The sequence below is a fragment of the Rhea pennata genome, chromosome 3, assembly GCF_028389875.1.
Source record: "Rhea pennata isolate bPtePen1 chromosome 3, bPtePen1.pri, whole genome shotgun sequence".
Taxonomy (NCBI): domain Eukaryota; kingdom Metazoa; phylum Chordata; class Aves; order Rheiformes; family Rheidae; genus Rhea; species Rhea pennata.
Genome location: NC_084665.1, coordinates 1,289,611 through 1,303,043, shown reverse-complemented (window position 1 = coordinate 1,303,043; position 13,433 = coordinate 1,289,611). Strand labels below are relative to the sequence as shown.

The following is a 13,433-nucleotide window of genomic DNA, read 5'->3' as shown; positions in this document are numbered from 1 at the left end:
CCACCCACGGCTACAGCCGTTTCAGCCCCTCTACAGCCCAGCTTCCATAATAACGCTGCGCAAGGCTTCCCAGGGAGGAAACGTGCCCTTCTCTGGCAGGTTTGAGACGTTGTGTGCCCGGGAAAAAATACTGCCATGGGCTGCTTGTCCATCTGCATTTGGTTTTCAGTGTTTGAGGCAGATTGCAGACCAGCTTTTGCTGGTGGCCGGTAGATGGCTGTCCTGTTTCACAGCTGGGCACTTCCCCACTTCACGGCCACCAGCAGCAGATGCTGAGAGCAGAGGGGAGCTTCACGGTGGGTGTCTCCAGCAGCATCCAGCCTCACCTCTGCTGCTGCCTCCACTGTAAGCGTCTGGGCATCTCTCGTAGAGCGGGGCGCTCACCTTATCGCAGCTCTCAGCCTGCGCTGCGAGACTTCGCCACACCGCGTCCTGATGGTTGGAGAGCTGCTCCTGCTGCCCCTTCACCCAGGCCACAAGCAGAACAGCTGTGCCCCTTCCCCGAGCACCAAACCACTGCATTTGGGCTACAGGACAGCTGCGAATGAGGCTCCACAGCATGCAGTGGGGAAACTGGATGCTGAGCTGTGACCAGCTTATTCTCTGGAAGAGACAAGGGTCAATGCTTCATCATGGCAGAGCGCCAGATGGGGGCCGATGCTCGTTGTGGCCAAGCTGCAGATGGGGGCCAAAGCTTCATCGTGGCTGAGCTGCAGAAGGGGGACAACACTTCACTGTGGCCAAGCTACAGATGGGGGCCGACTCTTCATCATGGCAGAGCAGCAGATGGGAGCCAACACATCACCACGGTCGAGCTGCAGTTGGAATTAACACTTCATCATGGCCAAGTGGCAGAAGAAGGCCAAAGCTTAATCGTGGCCGAGTAGCAGTTGAGGGCCAACACTTCGTCATGGCAGAGTAGCAGATGGGGGCCAATGCTTCATCATGGCAGAGCAGTAGATGGGGGCCAACGCTTCATTGTGGCAGAGCAGTAGATGGGGGCCAATGCTTCATTGTGGCTTAACTGCATAAGGGGGTCAACGCTTCATCGTGGCTGACCTGCAGATGGGGGCCTACACTTCATCATGGCTAAGCTGCATCTCTCTGAGGGGTCTGTGCTAGTATATCACACACAGCAACCCTACTGCTTCACAGCCTGGAAAGCCACTCTGTCCAGTTTTCAACTTTTATGAGGAGGTTACTTTCCATTTAGTCCTTCTGTAGCATCTACATGTGGTTGGAGCTCCCTACTACATGAAGAGGTGTAAACGTTGTATTTGCATTAGGAAAGCATCTCCATGGAAGCAGTACCAGAGAGAACCAAGGGAAAGGAAATGACCTTTCAAAAGCACAGTGAAATATATCCCTTAAGCTATACAGTCTGTAAATAGCAACTCTCGTTTGGTAGCAAGCACCAAACCGTGCTTATATCCATTATGAGTAGAAAACATGACTGTAGAACATTATGCATGTTATAAGTTACGGCTCCCACTCACCATGATTTCATCTGACAATGGCTATTTTGGGCTACAATGATGTGTTGGTGCGACAGGACACGAAAGCATGGGCAGTGACCTTTGCAATTAGAAATAGCATCAATCCCACTTTCTTCACTAATGACTCTGACCATGTCCCTCCAAGTTAAGAAGCATCATGATTTTTTCCTTTCAAGGGGAGTAAGAAATAACAGTTTTGACAGGCTTTAATGGATGACAAGGCAGCTTTGAAATATTATTTTGAGGGCAAAAAAGTTATAAGGCCAAATCAAAGTGAGGTAAATGTGATAAACCAAGTTTATCTGCTTATAATCTGTGTAGTTTAGAGTTCACTCATTCTTATCACCTGGCCTGGAGCACTGAACAAGTGAGTTTACTGCTTTGCTATTTACTGCAGCAGCACTGCAATTCCTTTGCTGCTGGAAAGGGAAGAAGACTAAGCCACATTGATTTACACAGCAGAACATCAAGATTTTTTGAAGTTGTTGAACCTACAAACTTGAAATATTCAACACTGGCAGGAGTGTATTTATTTCCCCATAGGCATATTTATGAGACGGTAAGACACCAATGGTGAGCAACTCACACTGGAGCACCACAATCTGCTGTTTAAAATAATATGTGAGGAACCTGCTGCAAGTAATATCACCCCTCAGGGCAGACAATTGTATTTTGGCTGCAGGCAAGTCTCAATGTTCTGATCTTGAAAATTATTTCTATAAAGTGTTCAAGCTCCTAAAATTGAAGACAAACAAGACATGAAGAATATATTTATATATTTATAGATTCTGCTGAACAAGAACAGACTTCACCTTTTCAACTGTCCTGTTCAAGTGGGTCCTGTATGTGTCTGGATATTGCCTTAATACACCTATGTGCTAGTGTAAAAATTGTGATATAGGGCTTTTTAGGTCTAATACAGGACAATTTGTGTTTTTTTTCATGTAATGATAAAACATGCTTTATATCTCACAGGAAAATGGCTAGAAGTCTTTGATGGGTGACAGGATAAGAGCAAAGCAGTTTATACGGCTGATGAATCTACACCTGTAATTGGTCAGGCTCCCTCTTATCTTTCATTAAACAAGCTATCTTTGTGGCAACATGAACTAACCATCCATTCCAACATCACTGCACATCCTCTGAAAGCAAGAGAGCAAGCGGTTTCCTTCGGATCACAGAGCAGCTGCAGAAGTGGACAGTGTTTCTCAGGGATGTATAGCTTTTATCAGCTAAGATGTGTATGGTCTCAGTTCCCATCTGCTAAGCATCTCCTTAACATGTGGAGAGTACTCTGGACCCCTCACAGAAAAATCCTTGCTGACTTATCATATCTGCAACAGGGAGATTGCCCTGGAACGGAGCTGTGCCCTGGGAGAAGGGGTGTGGGAAAGGGAAGTCCTGGCCTTTCTGCAACTGCCTGGCTTCTGGCACTTGCTTTTTATTCCCAGGAGGATGTTAGGTCTTTTGTGGTTTTCTGTCTTCATATTTTCACTGAAAGAATCAATAGTATGTGACATAAAGGTTTTTGCACACGTCAAAATCTGACACCAAAGCAACAAAACAGAACGCCAAGTCCTGTTGCAGCTCATGCCAGCTCTTAACAATACAGCTTATTCCTGTCCCAGTTGAAGCGCCACTTTCCTCTCACTCACTTCCACAGAGTGGACAAACCAGACCAGCAAAAGAGTGGGTGCAGATCTTGAGAGAAGCCAAGACAACGCTTAGGAAAAAATAACAGTATCCTGGTATTATTGACTATAGTCCCAAAGGAAGAGGATTGTTGCAGTTCTGTAATCATGAAAAATAGCTTACACAGAAATAAAGAACAGGACACCAGAGCCTTCTTTAGGAGAACAGAGATGTCGATTCAATGAGCACTACGAATTGGAGTTACATAAGACATGTAACTAGGAATTTCAGGGATGCATTGGACACAAGAAGATGAGAATGATTCTCAGCACACCAAAGCAGCTGATGACAAAAGGATGAACTGGCCACAAAAAATGCTGCCTTGCTTGAAGAACTGGAAAACCAATAACAAGGTCAACAAGAGATCTTTAATTTGTAATGAAACACTCAATCCAGAAAACAAGTTAAATGCCAGGCAGCTGCTGAAATCTGTGCTTCCTTTGGAGTAAACTAAGAGAATGACTGCTAGTTTTAATATGTGTCTTTATGCTTATATGAATATATGTCTTTATGCTCATATAGTGCAATTTTTACAATTAGTAGGAATGGCTGAGTGTACTGTTTAGGAACACACTTTTTGGTATGATGTTACTGTTGAGCTGTCAAAGTAAAAAAAAGAGTCTTTTGTTTTGAAGCTTATTGCTAATAATTATGCAGCTTTTATTCTAGCAGCAGCAGTATTGATGCATGAATTAGACTAAAGACAAGTTATTTTTCATAAGATTCTAAAAGGCTGACCTTGCAGTGTGTGAGATAAAAGTACAAACAAGTTGAGACAAACCCTCAGAGATTTCAGAGACAAGCATCTGTACCTACAGAATATGCACGTCGTATACAGGCACTTGCACAGTGAAGGCAAAAAACTCCACAATGGTGAAATCGTGATGAATAAAAACGGCACCAACTTTAGAAATGCAAATGTTCATCTACTCACTATAAAGTTCCCTTCTTCTTGCTTACAAATTAAAGTTAACCCCACAAAACCACCCTTCGTCTTCTGGGGAATCTAGGGTCTTCATGTCCAAAGAAAAAGTCATGCAAAGCAGTACCTGTTTCCAGAAAACTCAGTTTTTGCATTTTCTGACTTTGTTTCATATTGGTTGCAAAGGTCATTCTAAGCCGATGGCAGTGTCTTAAGCGCTCATACTAACAGTTCTTCACTGTGTGGCCTGATTTTGAGAGTTTCAGAGTACTTATGGAGCATCTTGGAAGCTGGATTAAGAGCAGCACTGAGAATTACTGAAACTGTAACCTTCATTAGAGGATTTGCTGATAGTGTGCACTGCATAAGACCTGTGCACACAAATATACGTGGACATATCTAGCACAGTGTAATGTTTTGTAATTGTTGAGGATTTCCTTATTGTTGATGCCTCCTTACTGGTAGGTAGGATCTCTTTGGGAAGCAGAGCCAGTAGAAAACAGGAGGCGTTGCTGTGTGGAGAAGATCTAACCACACATCCACATTGGAGCTGGAAGTAGGGCTGTTGTGTGGGCTTTCAGCTTTGTACTCCACCCCTGCCCAAAGACTGTAGCACCTCTTTTCCCCAGCTCTTTCTCCGGGCTTTTAGGACCTTCTTCCATCACTTACGCTTGGTTCTCTGTGACAGAACCAGGGAGACTGAAAATACACTTTTCCCTAAGCAGGAAGTCACATGATTACTAGAGCTAGGACCTTAGCCACCAGATTACAGTTTCTTAACATAGCCCCTTCAGAGGCTGCAGTAGGGACATGGACTCCCACAGAGGAAAAACATGTATAGTAATCTTCAAAAACTTACCACAATGAGTGCAACGACGGACAGTGTATAGTAGATTGAATCTCTCAAGAGACTCCATGACGACAGTGCAACGACCTGGGGAAACATGAAAAGAAAGGAAGTCAGGATGAGTGCGACTGCCATGTTAACAGTGTGCGTCAGAGTAAAGCCCTTCATTCTGTTTGTAAGCTTGCCCCATGTGTGCTAGGACATGATGATGAGATCAAAGTAGGGAAGTACACTGGCTTTCTGAGGCTGCTCGAAGAAAAGACACTAGAGAGATGGAGGATTATGGTCAAATCTGAAAGCAAAAGGTATAAGGTCACAGGCAGCACTTTCCATGCTAAGTCACAGACTTCTGGCCTTCAGCACACCTAGAGTCCAAAGCCTTTGGGGATGTCAAAAGGAACTTGTTAACAGCCAATTGTAGCTGGAAATGGGCTCAACATTTTGACTAGGGGAAGTCACAAGGCAGCAGGAGAGGGAAGACAAGTGAAAACGAGCTCTTCTCAAGCACGTGCTTCTTTTATACACTTTGTGTTGGGTAAACAGCACAGCACTGCAGAGGCTCACATCTGAAGGCAAGAAGCCAACAGCTCATGTACTTAACCAAAAAGCAGCGTTAGGTATATGAGAAAGATGTGCTTTATTTCCTTCTGCTTTACAGAAAGTAACTGCCACCCTGTGATTGTGATTGTGCAAGGAGCCCAGACCCGAGCTTTCCAAAAGCTCTGAGAAGAGGACAGGCTTTAGCACAGTTACCAGGTGAACAGAGAAGCTCATATAACTAGACGCTTTGGAAAACTTCACGCTTCTTGCCAACTCTTTGTAGACTACCAGAGCAAAGCAAAGCTTGACACTTTTTTCTCTCTCCATTCCGAATCGTTGTTTTTGTTCCAGCAAAGTAAAGATATTTCCTGTGGGTGTAACACCAGAGTAAGGTTGCACTTTTCAGCACTGAAAATCATCAGGAGGTGCTAAGAAAGCATAAGCAGACTGGTCTGTAAGAGGGGATTGTACCCATCTGCCAGGAAAACTGGATGCCTAAGGATATAACCTTCAATATATTATAGCTATGTAACATCTCTATATTAACAAATCACAAGGAATTAAGAATTGCTAACAAATTAACACCATGTCTAAACTCACTGATTTAAGTAGAGCCCCACGTGGACAGAAGGGTTCACTGGTGAAGAGCAGTTTGCCAAGTTGCTAAGAGGCAATTAAGAGGGCCGATTTACTTGGGAAGTCCACAATGAAGTTGAAAGGTTGTCCTGCGTGACAGGACAAGAGGCAATGGGCAGAAATTGAAGCACAGGAAGTTCTGCCTGAACGTGAGAGGGAATTTGTTCACTGTGAGAGGGACAGAGCACTGGAACAGGTTGCCCAGAGAGGTTGTGGAGTCTCCTTCTCTGGAGATACTCAAGGTCCGCCTGGATGCAACCCTGTCTAACATGCTCTAGGTGACCCTGCTTGAGCAGGGGTGTTGGACTAGGAGATCTCCAGAGGTCCCTTCCAACCTTACTGATTCTATGATTCTATGAAAGCAGACACCTTCTCTTTGTATAAGAAATGAGGCATGCATTTCTAACAGCGATCAAACACCTGGAACCAAGGGAATGGGGGGAATACTCCATCTCTGAATGTCTTCAAATCATGATCTGGCAAACTCCACGGGAAGTAAAGCTACTTATTGTAACAGGTAGTGGCACAGCCTGTGTTACAGACAAGTTGAGACTAGATGTTTTATGATTTCCTGTGACTCTAAATCTATTAAGAGAACTGACATTTCTCTGTACAGCCCACAGGGGCCTCAAATGGATGGAAATCCATATGTGAAAGGGATTCATAGCCACAAAAAGTGGTTGAGAAGTCCCAAACACTAAGTCACTCCTTGACTTCCTTAACTAATAACACTGGAGGAGATGCAGACAGTCATGTGACAGTAACATCTTTCATCGCCTAAATTATGATCCATTTTTTCAGCAGTTCCCCACTGCTGATCTGTCTCCTAAAATCTGATTTTCCCCTACTAGAGTGCATTTTATACATTGCCATTGTAAATGTGCTTTTCTGCTACATCCCTAAGTCACATTCCTTCATGAATACAAACAAACAGAAACTTTACTTTTATTTTCTGCCATCTGTAAAATTCCTATCTTATGTAGGAAAAATGAAATACAATATTCAACCAGCATTTACCAAGATTAACCCTTAGAACACTAGCACCTATGAATAATATCAGTCAAAAAAAAGCTTTTACGACAATAAATGTTATCATCGATACTGGGGCAGCTTTACAGTACTAAGAAAGCAAGAGGTGATCTTATGGTGTAGCTATTATCATCCAAAAAATAAGGTTGCTCTACTACACCTTTTTCACTCTTTCTAATCAAAGAACCCCCTAGAGTTTTAGAGGGGAAAAAAATCCCACAACTATCTTGAACAATGTTTGCACAACAGTTCTCATTTCCTACTCAAAACTTAGGCAAAACTCAGAACATTCCCTTGATTTATGCTTTCCTTCATGCATGAGATGGTCTACCAGTTTGATGCATTACAGCCCACCTATAGTCCAAGAGATCTTAGCTTGAGAAGAAGTGGTATCAAAGTAACAGAAAGAGGAATCAAGTCTCAAGTATTTATGGATCACAGAAATGTTTCTCAAGGGCCCTGCAGGCTATTTGATATCCCTTTCCTCTGAAATTCCCTCCCATACACACACCAGAGCATCCTCCACTAGAGCATGCAGTAATAAAATATGTTTTATTTTGTGTCATCAAATTTATTCCCAGCACTTTTTCTTTCTTCCTTTCTTTTGCATTATGTGCTACTCATTTTCCCTGCCCTGGGACTCTTCCCTTGCTCAAGAGACAAAACGAGCCTGATACACAGAGCAAGAGCACCAGGGACGCAAAGGTCCAGTGTGCAGGGGAGCTCCACTGGGCACCACAGTGCCCAGTTGCTGCCCAGCATTGTGGAGCAGAGAGGACAAGCTGGGAGGACCCAGGGGACGATGTTCTGAAGTATGTTACAGAGATCTTTTTCAGCTCCCCATCATTTGACGGACTGGTTATGAAAGCATCTGCCGTATGACCATGTGCCTGGTCCCTGAGAAACCAGCTGCTGGCATCTCATATGAGGGGTTTCCAGGAATTTTAGATGGCTGAACGACAGGCTTGTCCTTGCTGAAAGATTAACTCGGCCCAGGCTGACTCATTCAGGGAAAGACAACTTGAGCAACTGAATTCTCTCTGCAAAACGCTATTCTGACAGCACAGAGCAGCCAGATCACTGCTAGCTTGACCACCAGTAGAGCCACAGCTTCAACTATCACACTGGTGGCCTGCTAGTATGGGTTCCCAGTACACTAAAGCTCTATGTGCATTCAGGGTGGGGATGAATGTTCAAGTTATTGCTCCAGCAGAGAAATACTGTAGAATTTAAAAAACAGGCAATTTATATGCAGCAGAGGATAAAATAGGACTGCTGTGCAATTCATCAACTCATTTCACTTGACACCTTTTGCAGAAATCAGGAGGAATTGTGGTCATTGTGGGCTGAATGAGACACAAATTGTTATCTTAGATGAAAAAATGTCAGTAAGTAATCTAGCTTTTAACTTCATTAACAACATTTGAAAGGGCAAATTAAAAACAGTCATGTGGTGGTAACATCTTCCGTATGCCAAAACTCTCTCTTTTTTTTTTCCCACAGTCCTGGGAAGTCGCTGGTAAACTATCTCCTCAAATCTCTGTTTTCCATTTCTGGAGTGCGTTTCAAACACGGTGGGTCACATCCTTCACAGGTGTAAACCACAGGGAGGCAGCTGAGGGGCGGCTAATTTCCACTGCTCTGTATCTGGCCCTGCATTTATAAATGTGTTTTTTGACCACATCCTCCAGTCATGCTTGTGCATGAATTCAGTGAAACAAACACTAACTTCATTTTCATTTCCACAGTATCTATAAAAAGGTCCTTTTTCAGAGTGCTGGCAAAAATAGTTTCCCATATTTCTCTACTGTTAACTCTTACAATCCTGGCATTTTCCTAACTGCTATAAAAATGAATGCTGTAAAAAGATGCTGACCATTTTACTTATATTCTCAAAGGCCTCTTAATGCTGTGGCTTTTTTAAGTGGATGCAACCTGTGTCATGTAGGAAACTCTTACCTAAAATGAGAAACAGACCTTTAAAGTCCTTGAGTCAGATTAGATTTATGTTCGCTGACAGTATGTTTCAATGCATGTAAGGATAGATGAATGGAGGTGCTTTATGATGGAAGTTTCCAAATGCAGAAACGTGGAGCTAGAGTCAGAATTCTATTTGGAGATCCTTAATTAAATCTCCCATCTTCTATTTAGTAGACTCCTTCATTTTGATTGAGCAACTTTTATATGAAAGTTTATCATATTATATTGGTTTATTCCAGTCTACTTTTATGATGCTATACAAAGTCCTATGTGCTCTTCTGAGCATGGATGCTGGCAGGGATTTTACAGCTCTAAACTTAAGCTCTGCACAATAAAAACCATGACATTTCAAGACAAATAATGAATAAATGAACAGCCGCGCTGGTAACTGGAGCCATTCTGACTAATGAATGCTCTCTTGGATGTAAGGGATGTCACATGCAGCAAATCATACCAGTGAAAACAAGATGTCCTGGTCACTACGAGTTAATCTAGCATCTTTCCTGTTCTTGGATATTCTACAATAATCTTGAAGGTGGTCTTCATCCATTTCCAGGGAATTTTCCTCAGACCCTTGAATGACCACATTAAGATACCAAGAGCTAAATGCAGCTATCCAGCAGGGATGTAGGCTACCAAATTCATAGACCAAGATACTGTGAGCATCACAGAGACTCATACTTTGATTTCAGATCGGAGGGGAACATACTCATGCTACAAGTTGTTCACATTTTGCAGAGATCCGAACAGGTCACTTGACACAGTAAATATGGGGCAAATCCATCTCAATTCTCCCTGCTAGAGGAGCAAATCTCTGAAACGTTCCTGTGAGTAATGTAAACGGATGCTAATTCTTAACAAGGGTGGGACAGCTCCCTGACAAACACATCTTCCTGCCCCTGTAAGACAGGAAGCTCCATTTTTGGTTCTCTATTGGGGATATGTAGCACAACCGTAGCATCTGTTGGGGTTTCCTGCCAGGCAAGCCCCACTCTGTGAACAGCCTGCATGCTACCCCAGCAGAGCAAGACTGAACAGTCTAGGGTGAAGACAGTCACAGTAGCAACATATATGATATAGAAGGAGAATATAAGAAAAAAATATCAAAAAACCCACGTACTAACAAACAGCTTTTCTTCTTTTACCTTCAATATAGTAATTTACCTGATGTCTTTAAACCATCTGATCACTGGGATGAACAAGCTGTATTGGGAAGCCATGCATGTAAGGTAGCCATGCACTCAGGGTAAAAGGAACTAACTAGTACTGAAGCAAATGGCAGCACTTTCAGACTATAGATAAGAGTTGCGCAGTCTCGTTTTAAGTATCAAGACCCTGAAGGCACAAGTCATGCAGTTATAGTCTTGCAGCAACCAGGGATTGCACGTAAATCTTAGCACCCTGGAACCCTCTTATATCACAGTTTGGTGACTGAAGTAGAAAGGAAATCAGAGGAGCAATCAGTGTGGGTAAAAATACGATCAAATGTGGGTTTTAAATCAGCAGAACTGTAACCCAGTGGACACCCGGTCCTTTAGGGCATAAAGAGGCAGCTGCAAAAACACTGACTGTGACGTTGCACATTTCTTCCAGTCAAAGGAAGTATCTGAAATTCAAATCCACAACAAGTGCCAGTTAGTTCTCTCTTGATGGCTACTGAATCTGGGCTCTCTAGAGCTGAAAGGAAAAGCTCTTTCGCTGACACTTTTCTACAAGTCATGCACAGAGAAGGACCTGTAATGACACACACTCACCCACATGCTCCATATCAATCCTATGTGTAAAACACGTCTCATGTTAGAAACGATGAAGTCACCCATTTCTCTTTTTTATAACACATGCTCAGAATGTTTATTTCTCTTTTTGAAGGACTGGGGAGGGGCAGAGAAATCCAGGTTTCACCAGCTCTAGCTTGATTTCAGCAGGTCTTAACTCCTAAATCAGCAGCCCCAAGCTATGCATGCAACCTCCAGCAGGCAGTACACACATGAAAATAAACAACCAGGGAGAAAAGCACTGAAAATCAAATGTTGACTGCTCTTGGCATATACATTAACTCAGGTGCCCAAAGACCTCAGTGGCAATACACCCTGTGCTTCATCCTAGGGCTTCACCATTCATGCTTTATAAGATTGACCCTTCTCCCCTGCTTTTCCAAATTACTTCCTTCCTGCTAGATGGTGCAGAAGCTCTTCTCCCAGTTATTCCCATCAAGAAAAGACGTGGTGATAGAGGCCATCAGGATGGTTGTTTTAAAGCCTGCTGTACCCATTACCCATGACGGGCCAATGATGAAGTGTGTGTGACTCAGAACATGGCAGCTACTGTCTTGTCCTTAGCAGGACTCAGGTTAAGGAACCATAAAGGGTGTGTAAAGGCAGAGAGCATTCAAGGCCCAATGTTGCAACATGCTCTTGAGAAAGCTTCACCTGGGCATTAGACATTTCAACGTCATCTGCAGCAAGATAAAGTATATGTGGTGCTTGGAGAGGACCAAGCTCTGGACAAAAGAACAAGTTACTGACAGTGCTGCTGCTAGACTAATATTGTGTTGATCTTTCAAACCTTATACAGCAGCATAGAAAGGGAAAAACAGAGACTGTGAATGGCCTGTAAAAGCAACTAGCCTGATCAGAGTGGCAGAAAGCAGCTCAGATAATGCTGCTAACTTCCATTTTGGGCTTTGGGGCTAATGCAGTCAAGACAATTGCTGGAACAATGCAGCAAACAGACTAAACCTTGAAGTAAAACTTCCTCATCCCCACCTCCACACATTGACGGTAGACCAGGAAGGGCCAGTGAGAGCTGGCTGGAGGACTGCTCTAATTAGCTGCTGGAGCTGGCAGAACATGTCCTAGCACATGAGGTAGGACTGTGGTGAGGGGGCATGTTTCTGATGTCACCTACTCTGTCATATGCACAGGAGATGAGCCCTGTACACAGTCAACCCCGCTGAACGCAACAAAACCCAATAGAGCTGTTAACTGCTAACTAACGCTTCAGACTGCTAACTAAAGCTTCAGAATGAAGGTGTAATGAGAACCCAAAAGCTCTTTTTTTGGGGGAAGCAGTGTTGCCTTTTAATGGCTAGCCACGCCCTATTTTTTAGCTGACTTTTGTCTTCTCCCTTCCTAGAAGATAGTAGGAAGATATCAGTCTGTTCCCCATCCAGATAAAACCTTGTTATTTTAGATCCGAAAATACTCAGTTCAGTTGACTCCTAGTACTGGCCAATATATAGACAAGGCAGCCAGAATCCATGGATCCAGGCTCTATTTTGAGTCTTCCACTAAGGGACAAGGCATTTTAAGAATATGCATCTGTTTCAGATTCCTCATCTGCAAAGCAAGAATAGTAATGCCTCTCTCCCATAAGGCAATTAGTTAACTCAAAAATGCTTGAGAAGAGTTGAGAGATCCCTGGTGGTGCCATAACAGAGTAATGTTTTAAATGGTTTTCTTGATTTTTTTTTTCTGCTTGATGGCCTTTCCTTTGCCGTGAGTGGTGTGCTGTCTTCCTTTGCACTGCCGATTATTGCAAACATCATGTTAGTAGTTAGATACTTTAAATCAGATTTCTCATTTAAAGGAAGCTTTTGAAGATGACTGCGAATCCCAACCGCAGTCAAAAGGAGCATTGTAAAAGCCAATAGTGAAGGCATTTGGAAAATCTCATGCTAAACTTGGAGCAATATGGAAGAACGTCTCTATTCTTTTGACACAGGAGACCAGACCATCATCCAACTTGGTGCAGGTGCACAGGGTATGAAGGAGCCACAGAGCACATGTATGGGCTGATCTCAGTGGCATTCCTGTGCTTGTTCTCTCTCTTCTCCCAGAGGGAGGACCCACAGTATTGGCAATGCCTTTCCTTTTTCCTTCTCCCTTCCTATATTACTATATAATGTAGGGCTGTTGGTTATTTTCCTTCTGCCTCCCAAAGTGAAATCATTCTCAGCCACATGCTCCAACAGCCAGCTCTTCCCATGCAGGTCAATGCAGGCCAGAGAGAGCAAAGTAACCGCAGCAGAAAATGTGCAGGCTGCTAGAGAACAACCTCCAGCAGAGACAGCCTTACCCAGCACTGCTGCATGAAAGGTTAGGAAAACAGGCAGCAAATGCAAGTCCCCTTTCCTGGCTGCTGCCCTTCTCCCTCCTCAGATGAGGGCAGCTAGAGGAATACCGCTGCCAGGTCTCTGCTAGGCTAGGTGCCAGAAGAGTGAGGAGGAACTGAGTGGTTTTGCAATGGATGTGGCTCCCTCAAGTTTTCATTTAACACAACTACTTAAATT

At 43.5% G+C, this 13,433-nt stretch overlaps 1 protein-coding gene across 1 annotated transcript in view; it reads right to left on the bottom strand.

Moving 5' to 3' along the window:
- Positions 1–13,433, bottom strand: part of SLC24A3 (solute carrier family 24 member 3) — a 95,577-nt gene that overhangs the window by 26,503 nt on the left and 55,641 nt on the right. Inside the window, exon 5 of the mRNA XM_062571335.1 lies at positions 4,970–5,044. Coding sequence (XP_062427319.1) covers positions 4,970–5,044 — 75 coding nt within the window. The remainder of the gene's footprint in view (positions 1–4,969; positions 5,045–13,433) is intronic.